Source organism: Tenrec ecaudatus, chromosome 5, assembly GCF_050624435.1.
Source record: "Tenrec ecaudatus isolate mTenEca1 chromosome 5, mTenEca1.hap1, whole genome shotgun sequence".
Classification (NCBI taxonomy): Eukaryota; Metazoa; Chordata; class Mammalia; order Afrosoricida; family Tenrecidae; genus Tenrec; species Tenrec ecaudatus.
The window spans coordinates 113,432,141-113,447,504 of NC_134534.1; the positions used below are offsets into that span (position 1 = coordinate 113,432,141).

At 45.2% G+C, this 15,364-nt stretch overlaps 1 protein-coding gene across 1 annotated transcript in view; it reads right to left on the reverse strand.

Moving 5' to 3' along the window:
* SLC28A3 (solute carrier family 28 member 3) overlaps positions 1–15,364 on the reverse strand; it is a 70,592-nt gene that overhangs the window by 11,390 nt on the left and 43,838 nt on the right. Inside the window, exons 9-12 of the mRNA XM_075550719.1 lie at positions 10,949–11,029; positions 9,100–9,180; positions 6,559–6,684; positions 239–369 (exon numbers count right to left, since the gene is read on the reverse strand). Coding sequence (XP_075406834.1) covers positions 239–369; positions 6,559–6,684; positions 9,100–9,180; positions 10,949–11,029 — 419 coding nt within the window. The remainder of the gene's footprint in view (positions 1–238; positions 370–6,558; positions 6,685–9,099; positions 9,181–10,948; positions 11,030–15,364) is intronic.

Below are 15,364 nucleotides of genomic sequence, written 5' to 3' on the forward strand. Positions count from 1 at the left end.
TGAATAATTGTCAAAAGAAGATACCAGCATTTAGAGACCTAGAAAAATTATTTTCAAGTGTTGCAACAGTCATTTTACATTGATGAAGGCTAGATAATTATCACTGGGGAATTAAATTCACTTCAATATCTTTGTTCACTGTGCTCTGTGGGTATCAAAATTTTAGCTGAACTTTGACTTTGCATCATTGTCCCCTCATCCTCAGTCGTCATCAGCTAGGTGAAGGTGCCCCACTTACCCATTTTCCATTTTCATGGCATTCTTGAGGGTTATTTTAGGCGTCTCTGTCTCTGGCCAAAAGAGTTTAGCAATAGCCAATGATGCAGGAGCCGACATAACTGAAGCAGTCAATAGATGAGAGGATGGAACCTGGAATTTCAGAAGAAAGGAAGTGCCTTAGGCTTAGATTTGTTCTTGGGTGCACAGCCACAAGCTTGAAAGAGAGAGATGGGAAGGGAGGGGTTCCAAGCTAGAAAACAGTGCTTCTTTTGAATTTGGAAGAGCAACATTAGCATAATGGGCCAACCAAGGGGCCCTTGGAGAAGGAGCTTGTGTTATTTGACCACATCCTGAGAGAGATGTTCAAAAATGACATCTAATCATTTCAGAAGAGAGCTAATCTTGTGTTGTAAGAACTTCCAAACAAAATTCCTTAAGTTTTCTGTTGTGCTTATGGATATTCAAATAATCCTTGTTGTTAGCTTTTCTGAGTAGATTTATACTTCCAGTGACCCCTATGACAGAGAGTGCCTCACAGGGTTTCCTGAGCTGGGTTCTTTCGAGGAACAGATCTCTAGGTCACTCTCACCTGGAGATAAGCCCAAACCAAACTCATTGCCATCAAATCCATTCCAACACAAAGTGACACTATAGGACACAGTCTGCCCCATGGGTTTCTGAGATTGTAAGGTTTTCTGGGAGCAGAAAGGCTTATCTTGCTCCTTCAGAATGGTGAGTGGCTTCCAACTGCTTACCTTGTGGTTAGCAGCCCAGGGGGTAGGCCACCATGGCACCAGGGCTCCTCCAACGGACACAGTAGGGGTACAAATGGCTGACTTTGTTGGTTAACAGCTGATTGCTGAACCCTTGTGCCACTAGGGCAGCCATATGAGATGGCTTTAAAAAGTATGTGGAAACTTGGAATGACAAGATATTGGATTTTTTCCATGAAGTTTTTCAAGCCCCTTGGTATTTCATTATATTATCAATTTAGATAGAGGTGTAACTAAACAAAAAACCAAACCCACTGCCCTGAAATCCATTTCCACAATCTTTTACAGGGCACAGTAGAACGGGTCCTCAGAGTGTCTGAGATACAAACCGTTACAGGAAGCGACAGCTCAGTTTTTCCCTGCAGTGTGGCCAGTAGTGTTTAAACTGCCGACCCTGCAGTTATCAACCCAATACTGGGCTCTTTATTTGCCCAGATCCCTTTAATTTGTAAGCTATATTTGTTCTCCTCTTTGTAGACCTTAATCTCGTTCTCCTCCCCATTGCAACGCTTTATCTTCAGAATTCTAGATTGGCAGTTTTCTCTCATTTCCATCACACTTAGCACATTCTTGAAGCAGGGCCCAGAGGGACATTTAGGGACCCAGTCAAACTGCTGTTCTCCAAGCGCTCTCTTCACCTTCCTTCCCTTCACTCTTTGCTTCTCGGAGACTGTGAGTGAAGTCGAGCAAGAAGCTCATCTATGTCACCAACTGTGTCATTTGTACTATCAAATTTTCCAATCTATGTGTAATTTCTACATCTATGTGTAACGTGTAAGCTCTATGCACGAGAACACATGCCATGTTAGGTTACTGCTCCTATTCTTGCCTGATCTACTTGCACACTTGGCTGTATATTGGAATTGGAAGAGTTGGAAAAATTCTAAAGCCTATATCTCAAACTAAGAGATTCTCATTTGACTACTTTGGTGTATGGGCCTTGGCACTGGGATTTTCAAAAGCTCCCTGGGTTAGTCTAATGTGCAGCCAGGTTTGAGAAACACTGCTCTTTTTAAAAATTTAATCATTTCATTGGGGGCTCATGCAACTCATCACAATGCATACATACATCCACTGTGTCAAGCACATTTGTACATTTGTTGTCCTCATCATTCTCAAAACATTTTGTTTGTACTTGAGCCCTTGGTATCAGTTCCTCACTTTCCCCTCCCTCCCTGCTACCCCTCCCTCAGGAGCTCTTGATAATTTATAAATTATTATTATTTTGTCATGTCTTATACTGTCTGACATCTCCCTTCACCTACTCTTCTGTTGTCTGTCCCCCAAGGGGGGGGGGTTTATGTAGATCCTTGTACTTGGTTCCCCACCTTCCCTCCACCCTCCAGGTATCGCCATTCTCACCACTGTCCTGAGGGGAGAGAATCACTGTTCTAAGTAAGGGGTCATAAACTTTTGTTTTTGGTAAAAGGATGGATAATACATATTTTTTCACATTGCAGGTCATAGTTATTCAATTTGGTAGCACAAAAGCTGGCATAGACAAACAAAACAGAAGTGGCTGAGCTCCAATAAGGACCTGTGTGGCACAATGTGCTCTCAGCTACTAACTGAAAGATTGACTGTTTGAACTCATCTAGCAACACTGCAGTAGAAAGGTCTGGCAATCTTCTGTACAGAAACTCTTTAAAAAATGGAACTCACTTTAATTCGGTAATTCATGGGGTTGTCATGAGTTGAAATTGACTCAAGACAATAGTTTGGTTTGGTTTTGGTACTCCACCAAGACTTCATTTGCAAAAATGGGGCCATCCAAGTTTGCCAATAGGCTGTAGTTTTCCAATCCTTGATATAGATCACCATTTACTCATGTCAGTTATATTACTTCTTAAAAATTTCAATCTGAGTTTGTTCCAAGATGGCGTTCAGGTAAAAGCACCCACCTGGTGCTCCTGCTGTTAAATCAGAAAATTAAGACGTAAGAGGGCAGAGTGCCAGAAATATAGTTCAAGTGTACTGGGGTCTGTGGATCAGATATCCCCCTGCGGCTTTTGCCCATAGAGTGATTCAAGGGCTCGCAGGAATGCTCTAAATCCACTGCGTCTGCGCTTGAGCTCCGCTAATCCCTCGCCAGGTCCAGATGGACTGTGTCTGCCATCCCTTCCTGCACGTGTGATCTGAGACCGACAGTGTGCAGTCGTTTCTCCAGACTGCTGCAGAAAGGTGGTCATAATCTCGGGCACAAGGAGAGCCACCTGGAACTAGCCACAAAGGCTCACATCGGAGGTCTCCTCTCTGGAACTAGCCACAAAGGCTCACATCGGAGGTCTCCTCTCCGCAACCCTCTCTGCCCCTGCATTCCTGGGTGTTGCATTTCCTCTCCCCAGCCAGGAACAGAGCAAATGCATCAACCATCCCTTTTCCCCCTCTGTTCAGATGCCCGCCTCCCAGCGTGGGTAACAACAGATAATCAGACACTAATTTGCTGCAATTGGAGAGCCTCTAGGATACTTACCCATGGTGGATCCCTAGAGCACAGCCTGCAGAATGGCAGGAGGGAGGTTACGCATCAGGGCAGCTGGGCAATTCCACCCAATGGACCCAAATCCACTTGGCTAATTTGGTCCGTCTTCCCTGGAGGGCGTGTCACACACACACACACAAACACACACACACACACACACACACACACACACACACACACACACACACACACACACACACACCATACCAGGATACCCTACAATCCCATTAAAAACACAAAACAAAACTTAAAAACACTTTCAAGAGGCTGTCTTCCCATGTGTAACTTTGAATGTAAGTCACCAGGAACCTGGTCCATTAACATAACTTTAACATAACAAAACAAGAAATGCTAACAGGAACTGAAAGCAGCAGCCCAGGCCAAAAACTGGTTCTACCAGTTTTGGGGATGACAAAGAGTATTTGAAAGACTGTTAATTGTAGCCAGAACCAGTCTACCTCCAGCTATGGCCCCAGACCTTGCAGCATCCCATCAAGCTGCCGCTGGACCCACGGTTTTTACCTCAGCCGTCCCTGGCCGGGCACCATGGTCTGCTGACTGCTGATGGCCTCAATCCACCCCTGGAGCCTCCCTTCAATGCTCTCCACCAAACCGCTTACACAATGCCACCCTCTTGGCTGGCAACCATCCATGCAGTGTCCCCTGAGAGGGTCATCCAATCTACACTCCAAACAACAGAATAGGCTAGGGTGAGAGGGAAACCCCAGAAGGACAAGGCTGCAGCCTGAACCCAGGGAAGTTGGTGACAGGCAGCCTGCTGAATCATTTCCACCAATGCCCCAAAGGGAAAGCTCAGGCATTAACTCATCCATGGGGAGGGCATTGTTTATGTCTCCACAGGAATGGGAGTGAAGGACCAGACCTCAACTTGGTGCATCAAGCCTTGAAGGCAACAAACACACCAGCATGAAGCAGTGAACTAACAGAGAGGTCTGTGGGGCTGGCCCCAATCCCAGCTATATTGACCCCTCTCCAGAAGCGTGCACTACAGCGAAGAACACTGAAGATGTAGCCCTGGGAAAGAGGTGGGTTTACTCAGACTACACAGGAGAAAACTAGGAGAGAAAGAGAGAGAGAATGAGAGAGAGAGAAAACCACATCCTGGCCCACCAAGCCCAGAGGATGACATTCCTGCTTGGAGCAGTCAATGCACGGAGACAACCTTAGGACCAGCCTGACCATGAGACATGGCTTCTCCTCACTGACCCATAGCACTACAGCAGACAGCACTGGAGACACAGTGCAGGAATTATGCCTGGTCTGACCCCTCACACCAGGACAAAACACGAAGGGAGCAGAACAGAGCGAGAAGGGGAGCAAAGCAATGAAGTTTCCGAGGATTCCCCAAAATAGACTTCAGGGGGCAGGCCTGACACTTCATCAGACTCCATTGGAAAACATTCATAAGAGTAAACAGACAGACCTGGAACTATTTATAGGCTTTTTGCTTTTTGTTTTCTCCATCTGTCTACATAAGATAGGCAGGATAAACTATGCTGAGGAGTAAACAATAGGACCAACCATTCTGGGGGACATGGGAGAGGTGGAGATGGGGGAAAGGAAGGGAGGAGCCAAGACTCAGGGACAAAGGAACACCAAGAGATCTAAAATTGATGGGCAGGGGGGCATAAAATGTCTGGCGGGGCTTGATCAAGTGCAATGTATCCAAGAGGAATTTCTGAGAGCTGAATGAAAGTCAAACATGATAGTGGGACAGGAGGAATGTAAAGGGAAATAGAGGGAAGGAATAGGAGGCAAAAGACATTTATAGAGGTATAAATATAGGCATGTATAAATGAAAATATGTTCATATATAATGATAGGGATATAGGTCTATGTACATATATTTTTATGTTAACGTATCAAGGTAGCAGATGGACATTGGGCCTCTACTCAAGTTCTACCTCAACACAAGAACATGGTTTAATAAACTAGCATTCTGTGATGCTCACCTTCCTGGCACCACGATTGCTGAAGTAAAAATGAGTGCATAAGCAAATGTGATGAAAAAGTTGATGGCTCCTGGCTACTAGAAGATATAGCTTCTGGGGTCTTAAAGGCTTGAAGATAAACAAGCAGCCACACACCTGGGGAGCAAAAAAGCCCACATGGAAGAAGCACACCAGTCTGTGTGATCACGAGATATCAACAGGACCAGGTATCAGGCACCAGAAGACCCCAAACAAACAATCACATTGATGTGAAAATTGGAGGCTGGAGTGGAGACCCAAAGCCCATCTATAAACAATTGGACATCCCATCACAGAAGGGTTGCGAGGAAGGGATGAGCCAGCCAGGGTGCAGTATAGCACCAACTAAACATACTACATTCCTCTAGTTCTTTAATCTTTCTCCCCCACCACCACTATCATGACCCCAGTTTTACCTTATACATCTGGCTAGACCAGAGTATGTACACTGGTGTAGCTAGGAACTCTCAACACACAAAACCCAGGACAGATAAATCCCCAGGAACAGTAATGGGAGAAGTGATACCATGAGAATAGAAGGAAGGTGGGCAGAGGAAGGAGGAATTGACCACAGTGATCGGCATATAACACCTTCCCCCACTTCTGAGTGACAAAAGCAGAAACATGGGTCAAGGAGACAGCAGATAGTGTAAGATATGAGAACAATAAGGATTTATAATTTATTATGGGTTTATGAGGGTGGAAGGGTGGGTTAGGGAGAAAAAAAGAGCTGATATCATGGGTTCAAGTAGAAAGAAAATGTTTTGAAAAGGATGATGGCAACATATGTACAAATGTGCTCTATATAATTGATGTATAGAGGTATAAGAGCTCCCAATAAAATGATTTATTTAAAAAAATTGAACCACAGTAACCTCCTTGTGTGACTTTGATCTGTTCTCGGTGGATCTAACTTGCAGTTAGGTAGCAGGGGGATGAGCTCCTAGAAGTCACTGCACTCAAAAGCCAGAGCAATGTAACCAACTAGGAAGCAAACAAAATATATCCTTGGCTTCCTTTCCCATTGGCAATGAGGCCGACAACCCAGTAACAATGGGAAGAAAGAAGAGGTTGAATTTTCTATAATTCTTACCCCAAAAGAAATGTAGGCGCCCAAGACGCTTCCGGCAATAGTGGAAAATCCAGCAGTCATGATGGCGTGGAGCTCGGACTTGGTGATGTATGGTAGATATGGTCGAACCAGCAGTGGCGACTCTGTCTATAGACAAGGAAAGGTGACTAGACTAAAAGCTGCCAATTAAATTTTGGAGAATATGAGTCCTTGCGAGGTACAAATGGTTAACGCACTCAGCTGTGAACCCTGCTATCCAAAAGGTTGGCTCAGAAGAAGAGACAATCTACTTAGGAACCATTGGCTATTGGAAACCCCATGGGACTCTGATACACACCAGGTTGCCATGAGTTGGAATTCACTCAAACACCACTCTGGTTCAAAGTGCAGCACTTAGACCAGCATGACCTGCATTTCCAGGGAACTTATTATAAGCACAGATTCTTCGACTTAATTAATTGGAAATTCTGGGACCCAGGGATTTGTGTTTTAACAAGTCATTCAGGTGATTTTGTGCATGTTCAAGCTTAGGAATCTATCCATAGGTAGCTGTGGTAATGGATGCGTAAATTTGGAAGGCAGTGCCCATGAACCTTCCAGTTAGCCTAGGGTTGTGATGACGTGGGACACTGAGAACTTGGTACATTTTCCCAAGGGTTAGAATATAATCAGCCAAGTAACTCGACCCAGAGGTTGGTCTTGTAGACTGGTGGCTTCAGGGCCTTTGTGACTCCTATCTTCCAGCTTCATCACAACAGACCTCAAGCCTCCTTGCTGAAACCACAGGGAAATCACAAGAGACCCCAAAGACCACTAATATCAAGTGCAGGCACCCAGAGGCCCTTTCCAAAATAAAAATGAGTGGCATCTCACTCATACCTCCCCTTGGGGTACAAAGAGTATACAGACAGACCCTGGGTTATGAATCTCAGTCTTGGGGACTACTCCTACTTGCTATTTAATGTTATGAAAATTTGCCTTCATTTTGAAATGACTGAACCAACCCCTGCTTGAAACAAATCTTTCATCCTAATCATTTTATTTGCAGCCTTTAAAAATTAAAAAGAGTGTTGAGGCCTTTCTTACACTAAAATCAGCTACCATCTCCTCTGTTCTGCCTCACAGCCATCCTACCGAGGGTTTCCAAGACATCTTTAAGAGAGGGACAGCCTTATCGTTCTCCCACGTGTGGCCGGTGGGTTTGAACTGTTGACCTTGTGATTAGCAGCCCAGTGCTTACCCTACACAGTCATAATCCAGGGCTCCTTTCCTGCACTAAAATAAGACTAAATACGAACTCTATGCACCTGGTCTAACTTGCTTCTGAATGTGACTTAAAGGTATACTTAGGAACAGTAACCCGAGGATTGCCAGCAGATGGAAAGGCTTGAATCTCATTAAGGAGGGCAGGAGCCTGCAGTGTGGGCCTCTCCATTAGTAATAGCTGTACTTTCAGCATATTAAGTACTAAATTGAGCACCACAAAAGCATGTGCACAATTTTACAATTTTCCCCTCATTATTTCTAATTGTTCTGTGAGACTGAATGTGCTGAGCCTCAATTTATGGACTAAATGGAAACCCAGTCCATGAGCCCTCTTACTCTGCAGGTAGAAGTAATCAACTCCAGAGGATTAGTCCTGAGAGATTTTGGGACTGTAGAATTCAACTCCCAGGAACGGCAGTGAGACCCCTGCCCCTAAGAAGCTGCTTCTGCTGTCTCAGCAGATGAAAGCCGGGCCTGTGTTTTCCGGGTGACTTGATTTTCACCTCCGAGGACATTTTCTCGGGCACCGGTGCTGGCACATGCTCACACTTGATTTCTGTGGTGTGTGAGCCCATTTTGCCTGAAGCTGCATAGCTTATTACCACTTCTTACTTAGACACCCCCTAGGCATGCTATGTTGATAGATGTCCCTTGGCATGGCATTTCTTGGCTTAAATGAGTGTTTAGGCAAATAGCATTTCCCATGGGATGAATCAGGGAGGTGCAAAGTGTCATCTGAAATCTCTTCAGCTTTTTCCTTCAAATTCAGCAGAGACAGAGTGGTGGCTAGTTCAGATAAATGGAGAAGGAGCGTGGGTAGGGAGGGCGTTGCAGTTTTGGTGGAAAGCTGGTCTTGGTCTCTTTCATTGCCACAAACCCAATTCTCGGTCAGCATTAGACTACAGAATCTGAAGCTGGCTGTGACATGTCTGCAGCTGCAAGGTACATGGAGAGCTCCTAACTTCTGCAGGGTAGGCTAGAGGGCTCAACGATGTATTAAGAATCTCCAAGGAGAAGTTCTATTTTTGCAAAAAATGGTTTAATTCTCCACAAATTTCTAAGAACACAAATTATACACTAGTCCACATTAGACAGTGGTCTTAAAAGAGAATGTCTCTCTCTTTTTTTGCTCTCTGGTAGCTCAACATTTCTGTAAAGGGAATTTTTCTTTTAACATCCTTATTCTTACATTAAAAGAAACACCAACACAGTAACATTGTCTTACTTAATTTTCTGGAAAGAGCCTATCCATTACAGCTGGTCAATTTTGTGTGTGTGTGTTATATTACAACTCACCTGTCCAACAAATATATTGCCAGAAGCAACAACAGATTCTATAGGAGATGTTCCCATAGTAACCAGCATTAGCCATCCGACCTATAAACAAAGAGGAAAGACGTTAGTGGATTACTTGTGTGCACCAAATTTCAAAGTAGGGATAAAAATCTTGTAACTGGAGTAAAATATTGAAAATGTTGCCAACCAGTGAAAGCAATAAGCCTAAGTATATTTTAGCTAGTCCATGAGAGTAGGTCAATCAAATCTTCCTGTTTGAATGGTGAGCCTGAGTCACTGTACAAGTGATAAATGCAATGACTGCTGACCTCATGGCAGGCTTTCGGCATTTCAGGCCCTGCTCTGCTCCTCTCTCCTGGATGACTCATTAATTTTCACAATTATCCTTGGAGGGAGGGCCTCTAATTATGTCCATTTTTCCGAAGAGGAAACTGTGGCATAAACATGAGTGCTGACAGAGTTGGCCTACAATTGAGGTTTAGCCTTTTTTTTTTTTTTTTTTTAACTCCAAGGTTGAGAGTGGCACTTTTGTTCTGGCCTCTCACCATGAGACTATAGTGCCTGCTGTAGGCTGGCTGTCTTCCTATTGCATCCATTCATCTTTCCTGCTTTTTAGACACAAACAACGTTATTCCTTTTTTAAAAAAATTGGGAGTTAATACATACATCATATCATGCCAAAGTTCAATCACATCAAGCAGTATTGTACAATTGCTACTACAATCAGGTTCCAAGCAGTCTTTTTCTTCCTGGCCTCCACGACATTGGCTCCCTTTTGCCACCTTCCCCCCACGGCACCCCCCCACCCACCCTCTGCACCACCCAAAAACCCTTACTCTACTTCTTGTCCCTATAGGTGCATCAATTCTGGGTTAGCACTGTTATTCTGAATGCTTAAACATTTAACATAAAAATTATAGGCTCTTAGAGCTCTTGCTGAAATTCTAGATTCTGCTGGTGTGCTGGTTGTCTCTCTTATCTGGCACATTTTTAACTTATGTTTTAGGAATCAACAAAGGAGTTGTGATCCTGCCCGAGTGCTGGAAGCACTATCCCACTGTCATCTGCATCCGTCCTCACGACTAGCTTACATCATTACTAGTGTCCTAATTCCCAACATTTCTACTGATCTAATTCATGAGGGCAGTACTGGCATTTCTGGAGCAGAGAAATGTGATTAAACTTCTCAGGGTTTATAAAATGCTCTCAGACTCTCTTTGTTGCTTTCACTTTTGTTTAGCAATGCCAGAGCGAGGCGTGCTCACACTTGCAGCCTCTTTGAGATCAGCAGGGGCTTTGGGGTATTGGCCACGGAAGGGCCTCTGTTGCCCTGGCACATGCCGAACCTGGCCGAGTCATTTGTTACTTTTGCTCAGGTTACATAGAGCTCTCCAGCAGGTTCAACATCAGAGTTACAAGTCCCAGAAATTGAATTCCTGTGGTATCACAAGAAAGAGACTGGTGGGGACAGTGCTCAAGGGCTTGTTACAGAAAGGCTGGTGGAAAGGTGGCTTGAACCCACCAGCTGCCCCCGGGAGAGAGGCGTGGCAGTCTGCTTCCATAAAGATCTGCATCATTGGAAGTCCTGGGGGAGGAGGGGTGGGAGGACGGATTCTACTGTGATGATAGGGCCACTAGGGGTCAGAATTGCCTGAATGGCCATGGATTTGGTTCTTTGGTGTGGACACACTTCAATAACTTACACAGGTTGGGGTGGGGTGGGGGGGTGAATCTCATCAGCTGATAGGGAGGGAGCTTTGTAGGAAGAGTAGGGAATATCAGAAAGACCAACATCAAGCCTTTGTCCTTGAAATAAGCAGCTGTGTACCTGCCCCTCCGAGCCCCGTACCTTTCTAATGACCCACTGCATCAATCGGAGGTAGTAGAGCATCGACATGACTGTGCTGAAGAAAACCACAATGGGCAGGATCTGGGCATGGGAAAGAAGCCGTGGTTGGTTAATATTGTTGGGAGCCATTTCTTGATAGTCTGGGACCAGCTGCCTTCTTTTTTCCTCCCCTGGCTAAGGGTTCTAATTGGCTCTGGATATCCTTGAATATATTTCATAATGCATCTGATAAGTTTTTTTTTAACTTTCCTGTGCTATAGAGATCTTTCCTTACTGTAGAATCTCAGAGAAGCAATAAACCCCCCTTTTTTCAACTCTTCATTTGTAGGCAGTGTTTGGGTGATGGGTGGATGCCTGGTGGAGGTGAAAGGCATGACCTAGCTACTGGAGCATGAAAGATAAGGAAAAAGGGACTTTTCTCGCTGGCGGTAAACACTTCATCTTCGTTATCTCAGCACTCCCCAAATCAATGAAGAGTTAAAAATCAGCCATTCAAAGTGTGATTCAGCGGACTTCCATCTGTCAGCTCTCCCTCACTTCCACTGCCAACAACACAAACTGATGAGCAGCAGTAGAGAACAATTTGGGGGAAGTATGCAGTAACTAAACCACAACATTGAAGGCCATTGGCAGATAGTCTGCACTGATAATGAACAGACAAGGTTCTCTTCACTAATTAACATAGGAACCTTGGTCAGCTCAATGGTGAACCACCTCAGCTCCTAACCTGGAACAGGGATCTACACAGACCAGATCCAGCGTGTTAGGGCTGACACAGAGTCAACTGCTACTCAGTGAACTTTCACTCTTTTCTTTCCACATTTTATGTACGTGAAATATATTTATTTATCTCCCATGGATTTGGGTAAGACACTTGCCAGTTGAATCTTTCTCTCTAAGGGCACAACTTAGTGACACCTGTTACAGGCACCATGTTATACAACGGGCACCACCATCCGCTTGGAAAACTTGTCATCACTCTGAATGGAACGCAAGGCCTCCCCAGTTCCTCTTCCCTCCAGCCCTGGAAACCGTTTGTCTCTAAGCATTTGCCTCTTCTAAATTTCCCATAGGAAAGGAGGGCTCCAAAAATTGTAGGAAAATACAATGAAAAGTAATGAAATTTATGAAACTCCCTTGTAAGTGGAATCAGATTATATTTGGCCTTTGGTGTCTGACTGCCTTCATTCAGCATCTTGCTTTCAAGGGTCATCTATGAGCGAACCTTTAACAAAACTTCATTTCCTTTTAAGCATTCATTCTTTTAGCTTTTAAAAGAACAATTCTTTTGCCTGTTTGTAGACTGTTGAACCACAAACGAAGTGGGTAATCTTGGGAACAGTCCGTCTACTGACACTGAGTTGATTCTGACTCATGGAAACCCTGTAGGTCACAGCAGAACTGCTCACCAGGGTTTCTGAAAGTGCAGGTCTCTATGGGAGCTTCTCATCTTTCTCCTGAGGAGCAGCTGCCGGCTTTGAACCACTAACCTTGTGTTCAGCAGCCCAATGTGTAACCCATACCACCAAGGACCCTTTGTCGATAAAGCTAGTATTTTTCTATTTTCTAGGTACTCTTTGGATGCCTGCATGGTAGTTTCTGCCCTGCAGAGACTGAATGGAGCAATGCTTTAAGACTCTTCTTATCCTTTCCCCACCACTCCCATATAGCCCTGTGCCCCACCGCCACCTGCCCAACCAACCCCCAGCTGAATGCTGAGAGACAAGTATCCTCCAGAGAGGCCCAGAACAGCCAAGGACAATCTGTACAGATCTAATTTAGACACGTCTGTTAATAATAGATATTAAAAGACATTCCGTGCCCTTATTCAAGGCCCACTTACTTATATGCCTTGCATTGGCCTTAATGGGCAGACAAGCCACGTCCCTGAAAGCTCGAGGGAGGCTTCTCCCGGGGGTATTACCTCAGGGACTTGGCTCTGTTAGGAGAGGAAAGAGGCCACTGCCCCAGGAAGCCAGTGTTGAGGGCCGCAGACCCCAGTCCAATCTGAGTAGAATGTTATAGTCGTAACCTTCTGACACTGTGACCTTTACCACTGTGTGGACTCTGCCCACTGGCCAGTCTGTGGGATTAAGATGAGCAGCATGCTCCTGTAAAGACTGACCACCCAGAATCTTTCAGGAGCAGGTCTACTCTGTTCTGCAAGGTCGTCTTGCGTCAGCGTCGACTTTACAGGGGTTTCTGTCTTCTCTAATTCTAAATTAAACCCGGGACATGAACCTGTTTCTGTTTCAGTGTGTAAAGCTCAGAGTCCCTAAAAAGTGATAACATTTTAGCAGCGTGGGAATAATCAAAACCCAAGTTCACTGCCATCGGGTCTATTGCCACTCTTAGTGATCCTATGGGACAAAGTAGAAGTCCCCGATGGGTTTCTGAGACTGTCAGTTTTTATGGGAGGAGGCAGCCTCATCTTTCTCCCTTGGAATGGTTGGTGAGTTTGAACCACTGGCCTAGTAGTTAGCAGCTCAGCCCCACTATACCATCAGTGCTCCTTGTAGGAACAATAAAAACAGCAAACCAAGCTACCTGCCATCGAGTCATTGCTGACTCATTGCAGCCCCTCGTGAGTATTGGAGTCTGTAACTATTACGTGAGTAGAAAGCCCAGTCTTTCTTCCGAGGAGTTGGTGGTGCTTTTGAACTGCTGATCACGCGGATCGCAGCCCAATGAGTAACCATTACACTGCCAGGCCCCTGTCGGAAAAATCACACATAGAAAAACAGAAAGGCTGAATGTTATCTGTGGAGATGTGGTGGCATAGTGGTTTTACATTGGACTGAGGACTGCAAGGTCAACGGTTGGAAACTATCAGCCACTCCGTGAGAGAAAGACCAGGCGTTCTTTCTATTCCACTAAAGAGTTACAGCCTTCAAAACCCACGAGGGCAGTTCAACCCTGCCCTAATGGGTCTCTGTGGGGGAGGAATTGGCTGGATGGCCGTGAGAGAGTTCTTAACAAGTATCTGTAGGGACCTTCCAGAAGAGGAGGAGGATCCTTGGAGCACAAGCAGTTAATCAAAAGGTTAGTAGTTTGAATCCTCCCTGAGGCTCCAGGCCTGGTGCTCTGCCACCACAGTCTTGAAAGCACTGCGGCAAAGGGCTCCTCTACCACACCTGGGATCACCAGGGGTCGGACTGGATTGAGGGCAAGGAACAACAACCTAGAGGAGATGGGCTTCCTGGGGAAGCCCTGCCAGGAACTGACGGTGCCTGGGCTTGGGACCAGGTGAGCTTTCCCAGCAAAACAAACTCCACTCCGTTATGGATAGGATCATGTCCTTTAGATGGGTGTTGTAATCCAGACTCCTATAGCTGCGAGGTGACTGTATGTGAAGACAAGATTTCCTTTAGGCTGATATGACCACACTAGCGTAGGGTGGGTGTGCCCTAATCGGATCACTTCTGAGCCATGTAAGGCTGCTATGATCCAAAATCACCCAAATGAGAGTTGACATGAATTGTTATTTTTTGGCACGTTAAGTTTCATAAAACTTAATGCTGCTCTAAAAAGAAAGTTGTTGTTTTTTTCTTCAAGGTAAAATAACATCCTAGGATGGGTTTGAAATAGTTTAGATGTCCTGAGACCCTGAAAGCGTCTTACAGATACCTTGACCTCCCTGGACCAGACTGTGAGAATAGCTGATCTGCTGACCAAGTTGTTTCACTGCTATCTAAAAAGTCTCTTAAAAAAAAAAAAGTAACAAGCCAATGCTTTGGAACTTAAAAAGAAGAACTATTCTCCAATCTCTTTATTGTTTCTTTGCACGGGGAGGGAAGAAAGTAAAGAGAAATGGATCACATTCACACCTCCAGGAGATTTCTGACTGTGAGCTTGGTTAGGTCACCATTTCATCTGGTGGTGTGGGCTGTGGCAGCACAAACACGCTCACGTGGAACTTCTCATTGAAGGTTAGACGCTGGCACCTCCCACAGGTGCTTGGGGAGCCAGACCTGGGCAGTCTGCTTCTCAAAGGTGCCAGCCTTCATCACTCTATGGGGCACCGTTCGACTCTGTGACGCGCGGCTCTCCAGGATTCTCACTGGACTAGAGCTATCGCCAACACTGTAGACTTAGATTTGGTGCCTCCGTAGCTCTTTGGTTGCTCTCATAATCACGGAGCACCGAATGAATCCTATTTGTCTAACAAAGTTACCGCTAAGTTAAATCCTAATGAAGAGCACATACCTTGCTTTCCCACAATGAGCTTTTATTAAATAGGGAGTCCCTGACTAGGCAAAAATAATTTGCTTTGCCCCTAAGTAAGTTCAGATCCTTGTCAGGCAGTGGTAGAGGAATGGAGGGAGGCACTCAGCCTGAGGACCATGGGTGTTAGGGTGACCAGCCAAGATACTAAGGGACTTCCTGGACTCAGGGTTGTCACTGCTCCTGAACCTG